Here is a 23,335-nt window from a genome sequence, read left to right as displayed (position 1 = left end):
GATTATTGAAGGAACTGAACATGTTTGTCTTGGAGAAAAGAAAACTCCTTTGGGAGATACCCAGTATCCTGCAAGAATAAGGCATCACTTCCATTAGCATAGTCTATGGAGGCAGACAAAGCACAAGCAACAGAAGAGGGTTTTTTATATCATGAAACAACTTTACCCCATCTTGGGCCCCAGCTGTCTCCAATTTAGTGTCGGGGTCACAATCTGTCACTGGAATCCACCCTCAGGGTACTAGAATAGGGCTACTATAGATTACAAAGCAATTTGTTCGAGATTAAACAAAGGTACCAGTGAAGGTACAGGGTTTTTTCCCCTGGAACAGTTGCCCTAAACTATGGCACTCTTCCAGGGGTCAGGTTTCTGAGAACTTCCTCTTCATCCCACTTAGTAGCAAAACAGAAATCAGAGGAGGCACACATAGGAGACTCTACAGGAGACAATAAAGAGTTAGAGTTCTCCCTTTGGGAGCAAGGTAACTCAGCTCAACCACAAGAGAGAGTTCCTATAGTTTTTCGTGAAACATACTAGTAAAGAGTTCTCCCTTTGGGAGCAAGGTAACTCAGCTCAACCACAAGAGAGAGAGTTCCTATAGTTTCTAGTGAAACACAATAGCAACAGAGATAATACAAACAGATAGGTTTTATCATATCTTCTTGAAGTTTTGTTTTGTTTTGTTTTGTTTTTAATTATTTGAAATGAACATGGTTCCTCCTCTCCTCCTTCTTGAAGCTGGAAGCCAGAAGTGAAGTGCCCCGATGAGAGAAAGTACAGGACAGCCAATATAATGTGAATTTAAGAGCGTTTATTGATAGCTAGTGACTGAATCCCACTAGAATGGGGAAGTCAGTATCAAGCGATTTCAAAGGCACATATTTATAGAAAAAAACACAAGGGTTCCCTAATACATTTGTCATACTAAAGGAATTTCATCCTAGGCAGGAGGCAAAGGTTATCACACTAAGAATGCCATTCCCAGACAGGAAATAAAACAGTGTTTCTTTATGTTTATCAAGTTGTCAAGATCTTAGGTTTTTTAGGGCAGCACATCTGGAGGTGTAAAAATACCATCTACATTAGGGTGTGAAGAGCTAGTAACAAATTTCGAATTACAGAGTTTCAAGATTATGTTTCTCATGGCCCAGAGAGGTATCCTTCCACTTCAGATATCCTTGCACCCAAGTGACAAAAGGGAAACAGAAAAAAAAAAAAAGAAGTGCTCTTCTTCTTGCCAACTTTGCCCCACCCCTCATAAAGAGCAGATTATCATCTCCACCAATGAGGAGAGAATCCCATCCCAATGGTCTTTGGAAACAGGGTTATAAAAGGGACAGAACTGAAAATCATGAAAAATCAAGATCACAGTTCAGGAATTACGAGCTAAAAACAAGAATACCAGAAAGAAAAGGTAATTTCACAGAAGGCATTTTCTTTTTAGTATTGGAGAGCACACCTTTGAAAATCTGGTAGTAAACAAAGATTTGTTTTTTTTTTTTTTTAAAGCTACTAGAGAGAAGAAGCAGTGGGAAAAGCTAGATAGTAGCTTTTTCAGGAGTCAACTGCAGTTTCCAAAGCTTCAGACCAGGTACTTTTAAAACTGAGACTTGAAAAATCTCTTCTGGAGCAGTTAGGAATTGAAAGCAATTTTTCAATTCAAAGTTTTATTTACTTATAATGTTGGCACTTATAAGGCAGAGTTCCTACTTTCTGTTTTGCATGTCTTAAAAAGGAATTGTTAAACCTAGCATTCTGGCATGCCTTAACTTAAGTGCATTTTCTATACAATAATGCATGGCCACATATATTTGAATTATGGAGACACAGAGGGAGGAAACATATCTTACAGGTTATGGAAAGAATGTGAAGGTACAGTTTCAGCTCAGGCAAGTGACTGAGAATGATGCACACTTTTTTTCTTATAACTTTGTAGAAAAGGTAATTATTATTGAGGGAAAGAGTAAATAAACTGACTTGCAAGAGGACATTTTCATAAAGCCAGACTAATGGTTGTTGTTGTTGTTTTAAAAGATTTTTAGTAAAGAGCTCTCATTCTGAAGGTAGAAAAGAATCTGTATCTTTTCTGGTTTGAAATTATATTTATTTTAATTTTATTTTTAACTTATGGAATAAAACAAGCATTTCCATAATAGTACAATTTTAAAAAATGATTATACAAGAAACTACAAATCTATTATACATGACTTGCTATTCCTTTGAAACATACAACAAAATGATCATTTAAATTTTTTAGAAAAACAGGGGTGTCTGTGTGTGTATTATTGTTCTCTACATACTTCTATTTACCAGTTCTTTCTCTGGACACAGGAAGCTGGCTTGAAATTAATGTGAAAGAAAATTTCACCTGGTTATAAGCCCACCAGTTGGTATTATAAGTTTTTTGGGGCCAAGTAGCTTTATTTCTTGCATTTTCTTAGTATAGTGCCTCCTAGGTAGCAGATACTAAATAATAATTGGTGAATTCACTTGAATTCCATTACACAGGTCTCGTTGAAGGCTAATCTAGGCCAACCTCCCTCATTTTATAGATGACTTTAGCCAGGTGTGGTTAAATAATTTGCTCAAAGTCACACAGGCAGATTCATCACTCTTTCAACTACATTTTAATGAACAAAAAGCTCAAGTGCTGCATGGATATCCATGAAATATTTATAACTCTATAGGTTTTCAGTGCATTGGGAGATCCTCTACAGAGTACTTGTGGAAAAATAAGTGAATGTGCTGGTAATGTTTAATAACAGCTTCTTCCAAAATAAAATGAACACCTAAATGCACTTTTAAACCAAATTTACATGATTAACATTTGCTTTATAACTTTTTTTGAGGCAAAGGGGGGTTGCCACTTGCCCAGTCATATAGCTAGTATTGAAGTGTGGGCTGCATTTGAACTCAGATCCTTCGGACTCCAGGCCTGCTGTTGTATCCATTAAGCCATCTAGCTGCTCCTAGTACTTTCTCAAGTATAGAAATCAAGAAGACATCAAGCCCTGATTTGTAGCTTGATTTCCAAAGTGTAAATGCTCACACTGAAAATTTAACAGGTCACATATTTAGCTCTAGTGCATCTCTGGATCATATGGACAAGAATCACAGAGAAGGCACAGGGAGAATGCAATCTGTTTCAATTTCTGACTATCTTTCACTGTGCCTTTCTTGTTGTTTCCTTTCTTCCTAAATGGGGGAAAGAATAAGAGAAGGAGTTATGCATTTCAAACCTGCCAAGATCATTTCATCAACTAGAGAAAGGGAGAAAAAGCCAGGGTTTAGCATTAAGTCTCTGACTCTATTTTGTTGTGGCAAGAGTTTCATAGCTGGTCAGTCCCATTGAGTCTTCCTTTAAGCTCATCCCATATTACTAGTTCACCTTGTATCTTCTCTTATCTCCTCTACAGATCCCCGTTGTGCCTATTCCATCTGACTAGAATCTGTCTGGCTAATTAGTAACTTTTCTTAACCTGGATTTCAGTTGCTGTGTCAGAAATCACAAACAGCCAGTGACTGCAGGCTATAGTTGCCCTGCCCCCAGAGAATCACTTCCAAGAGCCTGGAAAGAAGCCTGTCTCCAGGGTGAAATTCATGAAATAGACAAAGGGAGCAGGAGCGAGCTGTGAGTTTGCCCACTTCATCTCACCCTATTTCCAGCTTTTGAGGTAGCTTCCTGCTACATTCTGGAAAGCATAGTGCGAAGGTAACACTTTTTGTGTAGTTTGAGGATTCAGTTGCAGCTATAGCAGCCTTTGGGATGCCTTAATCTCCCACAAACAAAATGCATTACAAATCTCCCTAGAAATTCTCTCTAGGGAGATTTCCTATTGATACACATTATAACAGAGATGGTCAAGAGACCTGAATCCCTGATTTTGGCTCTGCTGCTATCTTTTTTTTTAAATAGTTGATACTTTCATTTATTATTTTATTTTTCCCCAGTACATGTAAAATAATTTTTCACTTGCTTTTAAAATTTTGAATTCCAGATTCTCTCTCTTTCTCCTTTCCCCTCCCCTCACATTGAGAAGGCACATGTGAAGTCATACAAAACATTTCTATAAAAGTCATGTTTCTGCATCTATCTTAATAAAGTCTACCCATGGTATTGTTGAGATCCTAAAGGGAGACTTCAAAAGGCTGGGATGGCAGACCAGTGTCTTGAGGTATCTCAAAAGCATTTATAGATTTGAATCCATTTCCAAGTCAAGGCAAAGTTTATTGTAATTGTAATGCCATTTGAAGATGGCTAAGTTCCAAAAGGGTTTAGCAAAGAATCAGGGGTAAGAAGATAATTTTATGTGATCACTGTGTATTTAAAATCAGCCGGAGGAATCCAGGTTAAGGGAAAAATCTTCAATTTTTATTGTTTTTGAGGTGAAGGGGGATTGGGATAGCAATATGGGCAGCTGTGACAGGAAGCCAGCCAGCAGAGGTGAAGGGGGATTGCAGGTGAAGGGGGGTCGTGATAGCAATGCAAGTAGCTGTGTCAAGAAGCCAGCCAGCGGGCTCTCTTTCTGCTTCCCTTTTCACTCCCCTGCCTCCACCCACCAACATCATCATTTCCTATACAACACATCAGGACTTGCACAAAGAGTGGGCGGGGGCCATTCTTTCTCCAAGCATATATATTCATAGAGTATGGTCCAATTACTATTTAGCCTCATGTGCTTGGGACCTCAGTGCATCAACTCGAGCCTCAGCCCATTACAATTTTATAGGAAAAATTAGAGACTAGAGCTTCATGTTACTTATTTGTTAATTTTTTGGCTTACAGGTACATTTGAGGAAGGAATTAACTATTGTCTGACCAATGTTGGTAAGACCATCTTAAAGCCAGAAGACTTTAGAATCAAGGAACCTCATCACTGTTATTCCCTGAGAAATTGTACTCCTTTCAGTATAACTGAGCCTCCCTTCCAGTATAGATGACAGACTCTCCTTACTTTCTCCTCATCTGGCATAAACAAACTTTTATCTGTCTTTAGAGCTTAACTTTAAAAATTATTATTAGCAGTGACATTTTCCTTAAGTTGCTCTTCTCTCTCAGATTGTGAATCCTTGGAGGGCATAGGCCCATGTACTAACTCAGATATGTGGAAATATATTTGATATGGATATGGGTGATGGAACCTGATTATTTTCCAACGAGGAAGTATGTAATTCCACTTTGAGAAAAAATGAGTGGGTCACCCATGCCAGCCTTCTACTCTATAATGCCAATGCTCCCTATTGACTACATTATCAAATGTAGTCGTTGTAGAGTCAGTTGTAAAGTCAACTGGTTGTCATTGAAAGGCCCTCAGGAAGTGGTCGCTTTCTAATTTTAGGGTTTTTTACACTAACTTCCCTCCATGCTACATTGGCTCCCCTATTGTTCCTTATTCATCCTTCCATGTTCTCACTTTGGGAGCTTACTCATTGTCCCATGGGTCTGTAATCTCCATATCAATACCACTTTTTAGGTTCCTGGGTTTCTTTTCAGGCTTAATCATTTCCCAAATTCCATAGGAATCCTGTCTTCAACAATCCCCAGTCTTCCATCTGAGATTAGCTTCCTTTGCATAGGATATATCTTTTATCTACAGAGTTGTTTGCATATTGCCTCCCTGAATAGAATATGAGGTCCTTGTAGACAAAAGACTGTTTTTGCTTTGTGTCTCAATGCTTGACAAATACTAAGTGCATGATAAATAAATGCTTGCTGATTAATTGATTGATTTATTGATTTCTAAATGAAGTTAAAGATCTTAAATGATATCCTGGATGAGGCATTTAATTTTGTAGTACATTTGTAGAAAATAGAGTAAGGTATGTTTGCATTGCCAATCTCAAATTCTAAATTTCAGCTGAAAAATATATAGTCTAACATAAGATTACACAGACTAAGGGGTATCATCATATTGTTTTCCTTCTCACCAGGTAAGGGAGAACTGGAAGGAGGGAATTTGGAACTCAAAATAAAAAGATTACATAGATAATTAGCTCCACCAGGACTCAAAATCAGGCCTTGTCTTTCTTACTAAATCATACCACTAATTTGTTTAATTCTTTTTATTTTTTTTAGACCTTCATGCTTGACTGATAACTGTCCAGTAGAAACTTCTCTAACAATGGTCCAAATAATAGTCTACCCCAAAATAGCTCTTGTCGATGAACCACTGCATATCCGAGTAACTGGCCTGCTCCCTAACCAGATGATAGTGCTGCAGGCAAAACTGATAAATGAAAAAGGAGGGCTCTTTGAGTCTCAAGTCTTCTATAAGGCTGATGAAGGTGGAGAGGTAGACCTGCAGCGGGCAGCTGCACTTGGAGGGGACTATGTGGGCATCCATCCTATGGGCCTCTTCTGGTCTCTGAAACCTAAGAAGATACTATCTAGGCTACTCAAACAGGATGTGATGAACAGTCCCTACTTGGTCCAGCTGTCTGTATATGATTCAAAAGAAGCTTTACAAGACTTCGCTAAATCTCCTGAGGCCACTGAAATGGTGGAGAGATGGTACTCAGCACCTGGAGTAACTCGAATCCAAATAAGAGAAGGTAGAATTCGAGGAGCTCTCTTCCTCCCACCAGGTGAGTTTGAATCAATCACATTCTTATTCATTTTCAAGCTAATTCCTTTTCTCCTCTATGGCTTTATTTCCCTCTTCAAGCATTTAGCTTACAGCTGAACAATACTATTCTCAGTCTCCTTAGGATTTAGCATGAAAAGTTGTCTTTGGATCATATCCAGTTCTAAGCAATGTCACAAATATTAGGTTGATGTGAACCATTCTGGAGTCAGGCCACTGTCACTTTACTGTTCACATGCTCTTGGGTTACTCCATCACAGTGACAAACTTTCCAGACTCTATTGGAAGCTTATTACCAAGGTAACCTAGAAATCTGGAAAAAGCTCAAACTCACCCTGTGGAGGTATATTCTAACTCTTGGGATTCAGTTTAGTTCTTGCCCTCCCCCCATGTCTAAAATGGCAGTCCAAATTGATGATGAAGAACTGGCTGGAAGTAGCATGCTGCTTCCCTTCATCACTGTTTTAAAAAATGTTCTTTTCTTTTCTTCTCTAAAATGTTCTTTTCTCTAAAAGTTTCTTTTCTTTTCTCCTCTCTTTCTCTCTTTCTCCATTTCCTCCTCTTCCTCCTCCTTCTTTTGCTTCTTTTCTTTTACTCAGATCCCATCTATCATCAACTTCTGTGAGTTCAATTATCCTTTCTAAGCAGATAGTCTCTATAGACCCAGTCTTCATTTCCCCCCACTTCCAAATGTTCAACAGAATCAAATGCTTATTGGACATTCCAAACTGGGTGCAGTTCTCATTGAAAAGTCAATAAGCCTAAAACAAAATTCATTGTTTTCCCTGTCCTTTGATCCCAGTCCCCAAACCCTACCTCCTTTCAGACTTACTTATTATTGTGGACTTTTATTTACTTTCAATTTTGTTATGGTTCAATTGTGTCTGATTCTTCATGACCCCATTTGGGGTTTTCTTCTAGAGAAAATGGAGTGGTTTGCCATATTCTTCTTTACCTACAGGAAACTGAGGCACACAAGGTGAAGTGATTTACCCAGAAGTCACACAGCTCCCAAATGTCTGAAATCAGATTTTGCATCTTCCTGACTCTAGGCCCAGCACACTTTGCACTGTGGCACTACTTCCAGATACCAAATAATGTTTATTATTGGATAGTCAGCCTGAGTCAACTAGATTTGTAATCTTGTTGTCATTCTAAATTCCTCATTCTCAGCCAGCTCACATGTTTCATTAGTTGCCAAATCTAGTTATTTTTCTACAGTCTCTCTCACATGAATTCCCTTCTTTCCATGGGCATCTCTTTATTCCTAGTTCAGATCTTCATCATTTTTCTCATGTTATATTGTGACAGTCTGAATTCAGTCAATAGAAGGCTAATCTTGGTGATGGGAAAATCTGAATTTGAATTATTCCTCAGAAAGTCATGTATTAGTGTGTGATGGATGATTTACTTGACCTCTCTGTCAGAAATTTGGAGCTGCAAAAACCACAAAAGTACACTTCTAGAACCATACTTCTGTGGTTCCTTATAGCTCCAAATTTCTGATCTATGATATTTCACTCTAGGCTTCCTATCTCAAATCTCTTTCTTACACTAATTCATCTCCTACTTAAGGCCAAAAAGAATTGCCTGAAGTACAGGTTTGACTATATTACTTCCCTATTTATAAACAGCAATAATTTCCTATTAACTCCAGGGTCATATAGAAACTCCTATGTTTGGCACTTAAAATCTCTTCCCAACTTGGCCATTTCCTACCTCTCTAGTTTTCAGAAACATTGCTCTCCTTCCTAAATTCTACATTGTAATCTTCTGAGCCTGTTTGTTGCTCCTCACACAAGATGTTCCACCTCCCACTTCCATTTCTTTGCATTAGCTATTCCTAATGCTTAGAACATATTTCTTTCTTATCTTTGCCTCTTGGAACCCCTACTTTCCTCCAAGTGCCATCTTGTACCTGAAACCTTTCATACACCCACAGCTAATGCTCTCCCATCTACAACTTTGTATTAATTTTGTATTTGTTATATATGTATGTATTTATATATTCATATATGTACAGGCTGTCACTTACATTAGAATGTAAACTCCTTGTAGAGTCTGTTTTCATAGAGCTAGTAGGGCCTGATTCAAAATAGGAAATTAATAAATGCTTGCTAATTGATTGAATCCATTTATATTGCTTCCAATTTTATAGTAAGAGTTTTAACTAGGGTGAAGGCAGTGGGGCTTTGACCCAGGTTAGTAAAGTTAGAGGGTCCAAATTAGCAACATCTTAGCAGCCTTGTGTTCCTTCCTTGCTGTAAAATTCCTTCTTTTTAATAGCTTACAAGCCTAACGGTATCCCAGTGTTCTCCCCATTTTTTGCCTTACCTGTAACTCCCATCTTCCACCTCCCAATCTCTGCTGTTCCTATACACACCTCTACTACACCTCTGCTCCTACATATCTGGCCAGTAGCTGTCAGTACAATTTCACAGAAATTTCTTAATATTTCAAAGCAATTCTATATCTAGAAGTCACAGCTTAGGTGACCATGTCCCTCTCTACTTGTCCTAGTCCTGTAAATTGTTATGGCTTTGATTTTCATTCCATCTACCCCTCATCTACTAAAATTGGTGATAGGATGTGGTAAACTGGGGACCTGTGGGTAACTTGAGACATACTTCATTGAGTGAGAGACTGGCCTTCTTTATCATAGAGGTTTCCTACCACTGAATTAAAAGGGTTTCATTAGGTGTTTTACAGCCTATGCTCAGTGCAGTGGACACTTCCATTAAGGAAGGAAATTGAGCCTTACCTGTGTTTCTTTCCTTTATATCTCATCATCCTGTCCCTTTGATGCTGCTTGCTTTCACTTTACTTTTCACTTTCTTTACTGGCTTATTTGCCAATTTTTGCTATGGCCTCAGATCCCACCAAAGAAACAAATTTAACACAGTTGAGATACAATCGGGACTTCTGCCTGATATCAATTTAGGTTACAGTCTTTGGAAACTCATGACTAAAAACTGGGTTGGTTCATGTACTTATAGTTGAAATCAATAGAGCTAGCCTCCTTATTTTTCATCTCTAGCTCCTTCATATTCTGAGCTAGGCAAGCTTTGGCATAATCTCAAAGAACCTTTTTGGCCCACCCAGAATGCTGGTTATTTTATTCCAATATGGGCTAAGAATGAAGCCTAGTAGCAAGACCTAGTAGCTGGAGTCCTGGATTGGAATTAGGATAGGTCTGAGTTCAAATCCTGCTTATGAAATTCAGGAACTCAATGGCTCTGGGAAGTCTCTGGACATCTATGAATTTCAGGCAGCTAAGTCATATATAAATTGTAGAAAAATTGTGATTACTTTGGTAGGGAGTTCTCCCTGTCCATCAGCTTCAGCAGCTCTCTTCCAGAACCAGGAGTACGCAGTCAATCAGTCAGCCAAGCCTTCATTAAGTACCCACTATGTCCAGATCCCAAACTAAGGGTTGTTCTGTCCTGCTTTCTAGAACCCCCAAGTTGGGGTGACAAAACACTGCTTTCTAGAGCCCCAATGCCAGGGTGAAAAAAACATACTTAGAGGAGAAGTGAAGAAAGGAGAAGACCCACGAGGATGGTGGAAATATGGAATCTATTTATTCCAAAATCTCTCCCTTATATGTCCTAATAAGTGTGCTAAATATATTCTGTGCATGTGGGACCACATGAACAACTTGCCATTATATGTAGTTTGCCACTTGCTATCACTCTGCTTCAATCACAACACAGGTTGTCATCTCCTCCTGACTTGTCAGGAAAGACAAGAGCCCTTAGGGGAGCTGGGGAGCTGATCCAGACATTGTCAGCAGGTTCCTTCTGGGCTGAAGGGTCTTATACCTCAACCAGAGTTCCCCCACTGTCTGTGGCCTTCTACAAAGGGTAGGGAAAGAAAGGAAAAACAAAACAAAATAATTTCTTCCTTCAGACAGCTTACTTCCTAATGAGAAAGGCTACATGTAAATGAAGATGTATAAATATGATGTAGAGAAAATAAACTTGGGATAAACTTAGGGGATGGGCAGTAAGATTAAGAAATCAAAGTTTATGGTAAATGAGAAGAAAATGGGAAATTCTCTTTGTGATGTTATGTATTGTGCCCAAATTCTGAATATATTGTTCTTTCTTCCTTCTTGACACTTTCTTTCACCTCTTCTTTTTTAATGGCTTCTTTTTTATATATATATTTTTACTCACCACAAAATTCTTTTAAAATTTTCTTCAGGAGAAGGCCCTTTCCCTGGAGTAATTGATTTGTTTGGTGGCATTGGGGGACTGATTGAATTTCGAGCCAGTCTCTTGGCCAGCCATGGCTTTGCTACATTGGCCTTAGCTTACTTTAACTATGAAGACCTGCCCGCACTACCACCTGTTATGGATATTGAATACTTTGAAGAAGCTGCTGATTTCCTCCTAAGCCATCCCAAGGTACTTTGAGCTCACAATTTGATTTCAACCATTGTCTCTAACTTCTCAAGCAATCTCTGATTCCAAATGACTAACTGCAGTTTTCTCTTGTGTATTCTTTTCATTGGCATGGTTTGTTTCTCCAGGTCTGTGATTCCTACTCTATAGGAAGAGAGAGAGAGATCCTCAATCAGTTGTTCACTTCTTTCTCTTCCTGCTCTACTCTTCTAGGTTTCTTTTTCCCAAACTTCTTAAAGGACACCTTTATCTAGTGTATACTTCAGTGTATGTGTTATTTTATTTTTAATAGCTTTTTATTTTTCTAAGTACATAAAAAGACAGTTTTTTAACACTGACCTTTGCAATACTTTGTGTTCCAAATTTTTCTCCCTTCATGTTACCTTCCCCGCCCCCAGATATCAAGCAATCCAATAGAGGTTAAGCATGCAATTTTTCTAAAAATATTTGCATTTAAGTTGAAGTAGATGACCGCAGAAATCCTGTACAACCATGAGAGTTCATTTCTCTAAGCAAATACAAGAATACTTATGTTGTAAACTAGAAGGTCACTTGTACAAAAGAAAGATATAAATAATATGCCCTGAGAAATTCAAGGAGAGAGGTTTTATAGATAAGGGCCGAAGCAAGGAAAGTTGCACGGAAAAGGAAGTGAAGGATTTCAGCTGTGGGGATTGAGAATTGGGGCCAGGGAAACATTTTAAGAAATGCTGGCATTTTAAGAAAAGGATATAGACAAAGAAATGGAAGTGGGGGAGATAGTAGGGAACAAGAGATGGTGTTGTATGACTGGAACATGAATGAAGAGTAGTACACAGTGAGAAATAACACTGGAAAGAGTGTGGCAAGGCTATGGGGAGGTTTTACTTATTTGGTTGGTAATGGGGAGACACCAAAGGTTGTATCACTGCCAAATGTAGGATCTGGAGGAAGGAAACAAGGGAAGGCAGTAGGTGGAAGGGAGGAGAGCGAACATTCCAGGCATGGAGGACATGGTTATTGGAAGAGATGAAAAGGAAGAAATAACAAAAGGAAAATGAAAAGTTGCTTTCAGACTGCTAGAAAGAGAAGCAGGAGAAAGAAGTGTCATGAAAAATAGAGTTAAGAACATCCAGGAGAAGAAGATGATCAGCAATATCAGACAGGTCAGGGATGAGGATTAAGAAAAGACTTTTGAGCATATGAACAGACAATTTTCAAATGAAGAAATTAAAACTATTTCTAATCATATGAGAAGGTGCTCTAAATCATTATTGATCAGAGAAATGCAAATTAAGACAATTCTGAGATACTACTACACACTTCTCAGATTGGCTAAGATGACAGGAAAAAATAATGATGAATATTGGAGAGGAGGTGAGAAAACTGGGACAGTGATACATTGTTAGTGGAGTTGTGAATGAATCCAGACATTCTGGAGAGCAATTTGGAACTATGCTCAAAGAGCTATCAAACTATGCATGGGTAATGCCAAAGAAACTGAGCAAGACAGAGATTAGAGACCAACTCAATAGTTTATTAAATGGAGAGAGATACTGGGACCAATGGATCCATGGTTGATCCCAGGGTTAGGGTTAGACTATCATCTCAAAGAGTCCAGCCCCGAGTATTGGGACAGCAAGCTTTTTTATAGGATAACAGGAACAATGACATAGTGGAGGAGGTACTTAGATAGGGATAACCTAATGGTGGGGCAGGCCCCTAGGATGACACAATGGAGGGAGGTTACTGATATTCTAATGACATCTAAAATGGATAAACCTTTATCCTGTCAAACATTAAGATATAACCTAAAGATATAAAATCTTCATCTCATCAACCATTTAAGAGGGGATGATTATAGCCTGGGGTTTTGGGGCAGAGCAACTGAGGTAGACCTTTATCTCAAATATTAAGAGGGAAAGGTTATAACCTGAGGCAGAATAACTAAATAGGATAATCGGAGAAACTGGGTCACGTCATTAAAAAGGAACTTTGGCACAACACATACTTGTGGTGTTTTTCTTCTTTAAAATATAATCGTTCTCCGAATATGAACTATTTACATTTTTTATTTTCTTCCCGAGTTATTTTTACTTTCTGAATCCAATTCTCCCTGTGCAACAAGAGAACTGTTCAGTTCTGCAAACATATATTGTATCTAGGATATACTGCAACATATCTAACATATATAGGACTGTTTGCCATCTAGGGGAGGGGATGGCGGGAGGGAGGGGAAAAATCGAAACAGAAGCGAGTGCAAGGGATAATGTTGTAAAAAATTACCCTGGCATGGATTCTGTCAATATAAAGTTATTATTAAATAAAATTAAATTTAAAAATATATATAATCGTTCTCTCTGGGAACAGGTTTCTTGGGGAGGTTTTCTGAAGGCAGCCTTAGTTGCAGTTCAAAGTAATAATCATTCTAAAATGCAGCCAGCTGAAAAAATGCAAATATTTATTTTCTCCTTCCAAAACAGCCGGGTTACTTTTTCTTAGTGGCCTATCTTTCTGCTTGGTTCCAAGAGCTCCCTCCGAATGTCTCCAAATCCAAAGGTTTGTCCTTCAGCCTCCAGCCAGCCAGTGGAAAATGGAATGAATCTCTCTTGTCTCCTTCACTTGGGACTTGGCTAGCTTTCTGGAGAGCCTTTCAGACCAGCTTGGTCTCAGTAGGGGAAGTGCAGGAGTTCAGCCACCACAGTGGTGTGAGATGAAGTGAATCTAGTTGCATCTCAGAGAGAAAGCTTGTGGGCTTTGTATCTCCCAGAGTGCTGCTGGCTCTCAGTCTCCCAGAGTGCTCCTCTCCAACCCCTGACAATGTTCCGAAGTAACTCTCTAGCTCAACTCCAACTTATGGCTTCTTCTGAACTGACACTCCTCCACTCTGAATTTTTTCAGCTGAACTCACTTGACTGGGCTTCTGTCTGCTTCTTATATATGATCTCCTCTGAGAGAATGGGATTATGGGTTTCTTCCCAGAGTGTTCTCTGGCCCTAAGATCTTCAAGGGAGGTGTGAATTCACAAAATTACCAAGTTTACTCTGTGAATCTCCCATACTTGTGAACTCCAATGAGTACTTAAATACTTCTTGCTTATATGAGCTCTCTAAAGGTGTGAACACAAACATTATTGTCTATCAGTTCTACTTAGTACCTTGTTTCTTCTGACCCATAACATCTCCTTGTAGGATCACATCAGTCATACTGAACCATGCTAAATTAGATAATTATTGTCTCTATCAACTCTAATGACCTTACACTTTGTAAAGATTCCAACACATATTCTTTGATCTAGCAGTGTTTCTACTGGGCTTATATCTCAAAGAGATCTTAAAAGAGGGAAAGGGACCTGTATGTGCAAAAATGTTTGTGGCAGCCCTTTTTGTAGTGGCAAGAAACTGGAAACTGAGTGGATGCCCATCAATTGGAGAATGGCTAAATAAATTGTGGTATATGAATATTATGGAATATTATTGTTCTGTAAGAAATGACCAGCAGGATGAAGACAGAGAGGTCTGGAGAGACTTATATGAACTGATGCTAAGTGAAATGAGTAGAACTAGATCATTGTACACAGCAACATCAATATTATACGATGATTAATTCTGATGAACATGACTCTTTCCAACGATAAGATGATTGATGCCAGTTCCAATAATCTTGTGATGAAGAGAGCCATCTACATCCAGAGAGGGGATTGTAGGAATTATAGATCACAACATAACATTCTCACTCTTTTTGTGATGGTTCATTTGCATTTTATTTTCTTACTCATTTACTTTCTTTTTTTAATCTGATTTTTCTTGTGTAGAAAGAGAATTATATAAATATGTTTATACATATTGGATTTAGCATATTTTAACATGTTTAATATGTATTGGATTGCTTGCTATATAGGGAAGGGAAGGGGAAGGAGGAAAAAATCTGAAACACAAGGTTATGTAAGGGTCAATGCTGTCAAATTATCCATGTATATGTTTTGAAAATAAAAAGCTTTAAAAAGAGAGGGAGGAGAGAGAGAGAGAGAGAGAGAGAGAGAGAGAGAGAGAGAGAGAGAGAGAGAGAGAGCGCAGTAGCAGCTACTGCTTGTACACAGGTCAACCATCCTTTGGCTACGGGATCTAATACTTTAGAAAGGAAAGCCACTGGTCAAGAGCAAAGGATCAGCAATGCAACATGGGCAGTTGATCCTATAAGCCTCCTTCCCTTCACCTGGAGTGAATTCATTTCATTTTCTCTACGTATTTAATGGGGAATTGTTTGGGTGTCAAAAGTTCTCTTTTCCATCTAGTGCCCCCCATGATCATGCAAAACATGAAAAACGCATCTGAAGACAATATAGATCTTTGATAAGTCAGGGGCCTAGGATTGGGGTTCCAGAGATAGCCCTCCCTTCCATCAATATACAGTGTAAAAGGCTCTAGGCAGATTAGTTTAACTTTTAGGGTCCTTAAAAAACCTTAGCCTAATCAGGATGGGATGAGATTCCCAGCTTTCTCTTAAAGAACAAAAGGCAAAGTGGGAGTGGCCCCAAGTACTTGGGCGAAGTAAGCCTTTAGATAAAAAAACTCTAGCCCCAGGAAGTAAAAAGGTTAAAAGATTAATAGCAGCAAGCAAAATCTGGGCTGCAAATTAAAATATCTACATACTTGTATATTTCATTGACCACTTGCTCTGATTACAGACATTTGCTATAAGAGGAAAAATCAGGGACATGATTTATTTAAGGCAGTTTTACTTCAGGTAACTGTCCTAAGTTTTAACCATTCAACCTTATGACCTATGCAGACAGTCACATCTGAATTCAAAACTCCAAGTAAATATTAGCTGTAGTCTCAAAAGATTTCATCTCCTCCAGCAATTATCATTAATCAAGGCTTTAGATGAATCTAGTTCAAGAATCACAGTAAAGGATTCATCCTAGAAAGTTCACAGCTTATACAGCTTATCTTTCATATCTAAGTAGATGGTTCTAAGTTTAACATTGCACAGATCATTTTGCCTTTAAAATATTCAAAATACAAAGAAAAATTCTAAATCGCATGTTGTCCATCCTGTTTCCACATAAAAGAAACTTTCAGATCTTTCATTTCAGATTTAACATTAATGCTCTCTTTATTCTAAAAAAGAATTAAATTTTTGGAAATAACCCTATCAAATTATCAGATCAGATTAAAATCCTGCTCTAAGTTTTTTTTTTTTTTTGTCATATTTCTTAAACAAGGAGACTATCATGCATGTAAATAAACATTAAATAATTTGCTTTAGACAGATGGGATCTTAGTAGAAATAAATTGCTTTCAGATAACTTACAATTCCGATAAACTTCTTAGTGCAGCTATAGACTTGAAAAATAAAAATAAAACATTCAGTTACACCATATAAATGTAGGCTGTTCCTTTAAACAGTAGAAGCAATTAATATCAGAACCAGCAAGGTGCTGCAGTTGTTAAAAGCCACCATACTTAATGGGGGAAAGGGGGTTTAGATCACCTGACAAGGTGGCTACCCTTCCCCAACTCCACCATGCTTCCTGACCCCAACTTATCACAGCTAACCTTTTTAGGGTGCCATTTTCCCCAGGATCCAATCTGCCAGTTCAAGACAGGTCCCAACCTCATGGGATATATCTCCTTTTCCCATGGCAAATGGCAAATTCACTAGGGAATTGTGCCTTTTTCTTCCCCATTTTTGGAAAGCTATTTCCCTCTCTCTTCTTCCTTCTCTCACACCATCTCTTCCTGTCCCATCTCTCTTTCTCCTTCCAAAACGTACTTGCTCAAACTTCTCCAGCATGTTAAATACTCCCAAACCAATACCAGATGCTCCATTTAAACTATTAATTGCTTTTACGAATTAATCTTTCTTGTCCCTTTAAGTAAAAAAAAAAAATTAAACTTTAAACTTCAAGTTTTGCAAATAACTGAACCAAATTTCATAAAACTTATACATGCCCAACAGAGCTGACAAATTTTTTAAGGCATAACTCAGTTACAAATTACCCAATATCTCTAGAAAACAACATACCATCTAAGTAGGGAGATACAACCCCAACCTCCCCTAAGATAAGCTACCAGTATTTTGTTTTAATAACCAATGTTTTAACTTAAAAACCCAAACACAGCTTTAAATTTCCAATAATATAAAACCACTTTCACCATCACATTTAAAATAATGAATTTCACCAAATAGCAGTTTCTTTCCCTTGGTCCCACATGGCCCTGTTGCAGTCAGGGCACATGGGAGGGAAAGGAGCTACCATCTTCACTCTCTCGATCCCACATACTTCCCCAATGTATAGGGTTATTGTGATCCCAATTGGGATCTACTAAAAGGTATTTCTGGTCAGTTGAGGCTACCCTTGCAGTTGGGGGACTTCCCCTGTCCCATTCCTTCATAGCTGCACCTTTAATTAGTCCCTTCTCCTCTGGGGCCCCAAGGGCCCCTGAAGGGGCTGATGGAATTAAATCCTTTCCTTCTCTTTCAGGTACAAATTCAGTTTTTGGCACACCCAGTCTTCAATAGTGCCTTCACCAATATCTTTGTCACCCCAGACAAAACAAAAATACCTTATAATCTTTTTCTTTTTTCTTATATATTTTGGCATTTTGTTCCAATTATTTAATTTAACTCCCAAGGGACTATCTACCAGTATTTTCTAATCATTTTTCTCATTTCTTTCCACAAAGGCTGGCTGGGACTGGGCCACACCCATTGAATTTGATCGGAATCTAAATTTCAAATCGCCCAAACATGCCAATTGTCGCCAGTTGACTTCAGTCACCCAAGAAGGCCTATCCTATCCTATCCTGTCCAGAGCATCCCTCCAGAGTCTGTAACTCTACTCAGGGGGCTTACCTCTAGGTTGCTGCACAGCAAATTACTTGACTGGTCTGTCCTCCACCAAACCGGTTGGGATTTTACTGTGGAGTTTCTCCCTTTGCTTTGCTCTGAGTTTCTCCACTTTGGGCCCACTTTACCTTGGGGAGCAAGGAAAAGCCCCTGGACTCTGTCAGGCTGCCTAAATCAGGGCAGGGCGCCCCCCTCTAGCACCCCAAGGGTTCACCTACTCACCACAAGTAGTGTGATCCCGGACAAGCACCCAAAACTGTGTGGTTCAGAAATGGTGAAGGGTCACCATTAAATAAAAAAGTTGGAGAGATCTCTAGAAGCAAAGCAAAGTTTATTATATGTTCTCATGAGCGTCCCACCCGTGAAGCAGACAATCAAAGGGAGGAAGCACCATGGGGGCAGAGTCAACATTTTTAATCCCTAATGCAAATACCCCCTTCCACCACTGACCCTTATCCTCATTGGCTGAGGATCTTACATTCTAAATGCAGGAACTACCCAAGAAATTGAACTTGACCAATAAATACATAGTTGCCCATATTTGACTGAAATGGGGAGAAAATGATGTCATGGGAGGATAGCTGGAAGGGGACTTATATATGCCCTTGACTCAATGCTCAAAGGTCCTTCAGGCCTACTCAAACTCTGAAGTAGATGAAGCCTTACTCGATTTTCACAACTGTCTTGAAAGATCTCATCTCATCTTGTTCATACCCGTGATACTATCTTCAAAATAATCTTTTAAATTTATCTCCTTTTCTATATCTCTGTTGCTGCCACCCTTGTATAGTCTTTCAATTATTGCTATAGCTGTACAATATCTTCCTAAATTATCTTCTCAGATTCCATTTTTCCTCAGCTTCAATCCATTCTTCCTGCTGCTACAAGGTAAATTTTCACTATATATAGATCTCACCATGTGACTCTCCTTCTCCCACTTCTTCAATATTTTTCTTTTGTACATCAAATAAAGCTCAGACATATCCTGGTCCTGAGTTCACAATCTGATATTCCTTATTTTCCCAACCTTTTATTGTGTTATTTCTTTCTACAAATTCTTTATTCTAGCCCAACTAGGCTATTCTTTACTCTTCATATATATTTTTTATTGTTTTCACTTAGTGCCCTTCCCCAGTTCCATTTCTCCATCTATTGGAACCCTAATCATCTGTTAAATTTCCAACTAAAATGCAGACTCTTCACAAAGCCTTCCTCCCTCTGGTCAGTAACAATTCTCTCTTCACTTAAAACTCCCCCAGGATTTAGTCTACAACTTTCTCTCATTACAGGAGCCAGATCTACAATGTTGGATCTAGAACATCACTAAAACTGAGTAGAAGTAGGATTTCAGAGAAGTCCAACCATTTTATTTTACTTAAAAAAATTTTTTTTTTAAATTTATTAAGCATATGTATGGGTAATCTTTCCAACATTGACCCTTGAAAAACCTTTTGTTCCAAATTTTCCCCTCCTTCCCTCCACTCCCTCCCATAACTGGCAGGTAGTCCAATACATGTTAAATATGTTGAACTACATGTTAAATCCAAAGTATTATACATATTTATTCAATTATCTTGCTGCACAAGAAAAATCAGATCAAGATGGAAGGAAAAGAAAAACTGAGAAAGAAAACAAAATGCAAGCAAATAACACAGAAAGAATGCTATGTTGTGATGCATACTCTGTTCCCATGGTTCTCTCTCTGGGTACAGATTACTCTCTTCATCACTGAACAAGTGGAACTGATTTGAATCCCCTCATTGCTGAAGAAAGTCACATCTATCAGAATTGATCATCATATAGTCTTATTGTTGCCATGTATAATGATCTCCAGGTTCTGTGCATTTCACTCAGCATTAGTTCATGTAAGTCTCTCCAGGCCTCTCTGAAATAATCCTGCTGGTCATTTCTTACAAAACAATAGTATGCCATAGCATTCATATACCATAATTTATTCAGCTATTCTCCAGCTGATAAGCATCCACTCAGTTTCTAGTTTCTGGCCACTACAAACAGGGCTGCCACAAACATTTTGGCACATACAGGTCCCTTTCCTTTCTTTAGTATCTCTTTGAGATATAAGCCCAGTAGGAGCACTGCTGGATCAAAGGGTATGCACAGTTTGATAACTTTTTGAGCATAGTTCCAAATTGATCTCCAGAATGGCTGGATGTAGTCACAATTCCACCAACAATGTGTCAGTGTCCCTGTTTTCCCACATTCCCTCCAACAGTCAGCATTATCTTTTCCTGTCATTCTAGCCAATCTGAGAGGTATGTAGTGGTATCTCAAAGTTGTCTTAAATTGCATTTCTCTGATCAATAGTGATTTGGAGCACCTTTTCATGTGACTACAAATAGTTTCAATTTCTTCATCTAAAAATTGTCTGTTCATATCCTTTGACCATTTATCAATTGGAGAATGGCTTAAATTATTATAAATTTGAGTCAATTCTCTATATATTTTAGAAATGAGGCCTTTCTCAGATCCTTTGGACATAAAAATGTTTTCCCAGTTTATTGCTTCCCTTCTTATCTTGTCTACATTCATTTTGTTTGTACAAAAACTTTTTAACTTAATATAATCAAAAGTATTTTGTGATTGATAATGATCTCTAGTTCTTCTTTGGTCACACATTCCTTCTTCCTCCACAAATCTGAGAGGTAAACTATTCTGTGTTCTTCTAATTTGTTTATAATATCATTCTAGATCACGAATCTATTTTGACCTGATCTTGGTATGCTGTGTTAGGTGCAGGTCTATGCCTACTTTCTGACATACTAGTTTCCAATTTTCCCAGCAGTTTTTGTCAAATAATGAATTCTTATCCCAAAAGCTGGGGTCTTTGGGTTTGTCAAATACTAGATTGCTATAGTCATTGACTATTTAGTTCTGTGAAACTAACCTATTCCACTGATCAACTTCTCTATTTCTTAGCCAGTATCTATATCTTAGCCAGTTTTGATGACCGCTGTTTTATAATATAGTTAAACCACCTTCATTTGATTTTCTCATTAATTCCTTTGAAATTGACCTTTTGTTCTTCAAGATGAATTTTGTTGTTATTTTTTTCTAGGTCAGTAAATTAGTTTATTGGGAGTTTGATTGTCATAGCACTAAATAAATATATTAATTCTGTCATCTTTATTATATTCACTCGACCTATCCAAAGAATACTTGACATTTTTCCAATTGCTTAGATCTAACTTTATTTGTGTGAAAAGTATTTTGTAGTTTTGCTCATATAGTTCCAGTTCCTGACTTTCCCTTGGCAGATAGATTCCCAAATATTTTATATTATCGACAGTTATTTTAAATGGAATTTCTCTTTGTATCTCTTGCTGTTGGATTTTTAGTGATGTATAAAAATGCTGATGATTTATATGGATTTATTTTGTATCCTGCAACTTTGCTAAAGTTGTGGATAATTTCCAATAGTTTTTTTTCTCTAGGGCATTTCATTTTGCAAATGAGAAAAATCTCAAAGAATTTCAGTTACACTGAAAAGGCAAAACCTTGAAGAAGAAAGCATATCTCTCCTTATTTCAAATTTCCACTGCAGATGTGTACTCTTCTCCTGCTGGATTACAGACTCTGAAGGGGAGAGTTATCTAAATCATCAATCACCTCCAAATGCTCTACACAGTCTAATGGGTATTTAATAAAAGTATATTTACTTTTTCCATTTAATTTAAACCAGTTTTATGAAATATACTTAATAAAGTACTATATCAATGGAAGTTGTTATTATTTCAGTCCATTAGACTGGAATGTTAAAGGAAACCAATGAAATCATTTTGGCTGTTTTTATGTATTTTCAGGTCCTTGGTCCAAAGATCGGGATAGTTTCAGTATGCCTAGGGGCCCAGATTGGACTGGCAATGGCAACATTCTTGAAGCAGGTGGCAGCCACAGTTTGCATCAATGGTTTCTTTTTTGCAACTGGAAGGAATATCAAGTATAAAGATGAGAACATTCGCTCAATTAATTCATTTCCAGAAAGGATAAGAATAAATGATTTGGGGCTATTAGAGCTATATCATATATTAGGAAACCCTCAAGAAGAGGCAAATAAGCATGCTCTTTTGCCAGTAGAAAGGTCCCAGGGTCATATTCTATTCATTGTTGGAGAGAAGGATAAAAACATAAATAGCAAATCTTATGCTGAGCAAGCAATGGAGAGGCTGAAGAAACATGGGAAAAGCAATGGTACCCTACTCTCCTATCCAGGGGCTGGGCACTTGATAGAGCCTCCCTACTCCCCCTTGTGTTTGGCCTCATGGAACCCCTCTATCGTGAGACCTGTTTTGTGGGGTGGTGAGACTATCCCTCATGCTGAAGCCCAGGAACATTCCTGGAAAGAGAGTTTGAAGTTCCTCAGATATCACCTTAGCCCAGCCAGCATCAGCAAATTATGAGATCTTTCCCGGATTCTGACACATTGCTGGGCACAACAGTCCCTTAATAATATTTGTTGAATTAAATTTGAAATAAAAATCAGGGGATGTAGATTTGACTGGATTAATAAAAGAAAGAGCTTTTAAAAAATTAATTGCAGTTATCCAAAAGGGGAATGGCCTGCCTCAGAAGACAGAGAGTTATCAATGGAGGTCAACAATGGAGAATCAACAAATGACAATTTGACAAGATGCTGAGAAGATCTAGCAGATAAAGAGTTGGACCTGAAGTTAGGAACATCTGAAAGAAATCTGGTCCCAGACATTTAATAGCTCTGTGACTCTGGGCAAGTGATTTCACAGCTATGTGCTTCAGTTTCCTTATCTATAAAATGGGGATATTATCTACCTAAACTCCTGCCCTCCTTTTCCCACACTTCATTCTTATGAGGATAAAGGGAGAGGATATTTTCAAAACAGTTTGCAAATCCTAAAGTGCTTTATAAATGCTAGCTATTTTTTTTTATTCTATTCTTATATTATATATTTTAAGTACAGGATTGATTCAAATCTTGTCTGGCAGTTCATATTTCTCTTATCTTTTTAACATCTCAAGATTCATGACTTTCACTCTTAATGGGAGTCCATAAGGGATAAAGGAAGGATGTGATTTTCATTTTTTGAAAGTTCAAGTTAATTTATATTTTATACCAATATCACATAGCAATCCAAAAGGATTATTTTTTGCTTTTCTAAGACTCTTGCAAAGAACAACTAAGTATGTTTATCTGTCAATACCTGATCCAAATAAAAAAGAATTGAAGATATATTTTCTCCCATTTGACTAACTTTCTTATCTAAGTATAGAACATATTGATTTAAGGATAATTATTGATTTGAAGGCATAGTTAAGTTGATTTGGGAAGCATTGAATTGACTTACTGTCAAGATTTCAATAAAGTTCCATTGGGGGGGGGGAAAAAAACTTCACCACTTAATGTGACTCATCCTTTGATTACTATCAAAGTTTTTCCCATAGCACAGTTTTGCCACTGCACAATTTAAGGAAGACTTACCACTTTTTTAAAAGTAAGATTTCATGGGGCCAATGTAC

At 37.9% G+C, this 23,335-nt stretch overlaps 1 protein-coding gene across 3 annotated transcripts; it reads left to right on the top strand.

The window, feature by feature from the left end:
- The first annotated feature begins 1,344 nt into the window (after positions 1-1,344).
- Positions 1,345-23,048, top strand: BAAT (bile acid-CoA:amino acid N-acyltransferase). Of its 3 annotated transcripts, XM_051986643.1 has the most exons (5): positions 1,345-1,414; positions 1,510-1,591; positions 6,077-6,585; positions 10,791-10,993; positions 21,646-23,048. In XM_051986643.1, the coding sequence occupies exons 3-5, from the start codon at positions 6,123-6,125 to the stop codon at positions 22,240-22,242; spliced, it is 1,263 nt and encodes a 420-aa protein (XP_051842603.1). In that variant the 5' UTR covers positions 1,345-1,414; positions 1,510-1,591; positions 6,077-6,122; the 3' UTR covers positions 22,243-23,048. The 3 variants fall into 3 exon arrangements, with proteins under 3 accessions (XP_051842603.1, XP_051842609.1, XP_051842616.1); XM_051986649.1 differs by lacking the exon at positions 1,510-1,591; XM_051986656.1 differs by lacking the exons at positions 1,345-1,414; positions 1,510-1,591 and adding an exon at positions 2,441-3,712.
- Positions 23,049-23,335: the final 287 nt, after the last annotated feature.

This window comes from Antechinus flavipes, chromosome 1 (assembly GCF_016432865.1).
Source record: "Antechinus flavipes isolate AdamAnt ecotype Samford, QLD, Australia chromosome 1, AdamAnt_v2, whole genome shotgun sequence".
Lineage (NCBI taxonomy): Eukaryota > Metazoa > Chordata > Mammalia > Dasyuromorphia > Dasyuridae > Antechinus > Antechinus flavipes.
Note: the sequence above shows the minus strand (reverse complement) of the source record. Positions and strands in the feature narration are given on the sequence as shown.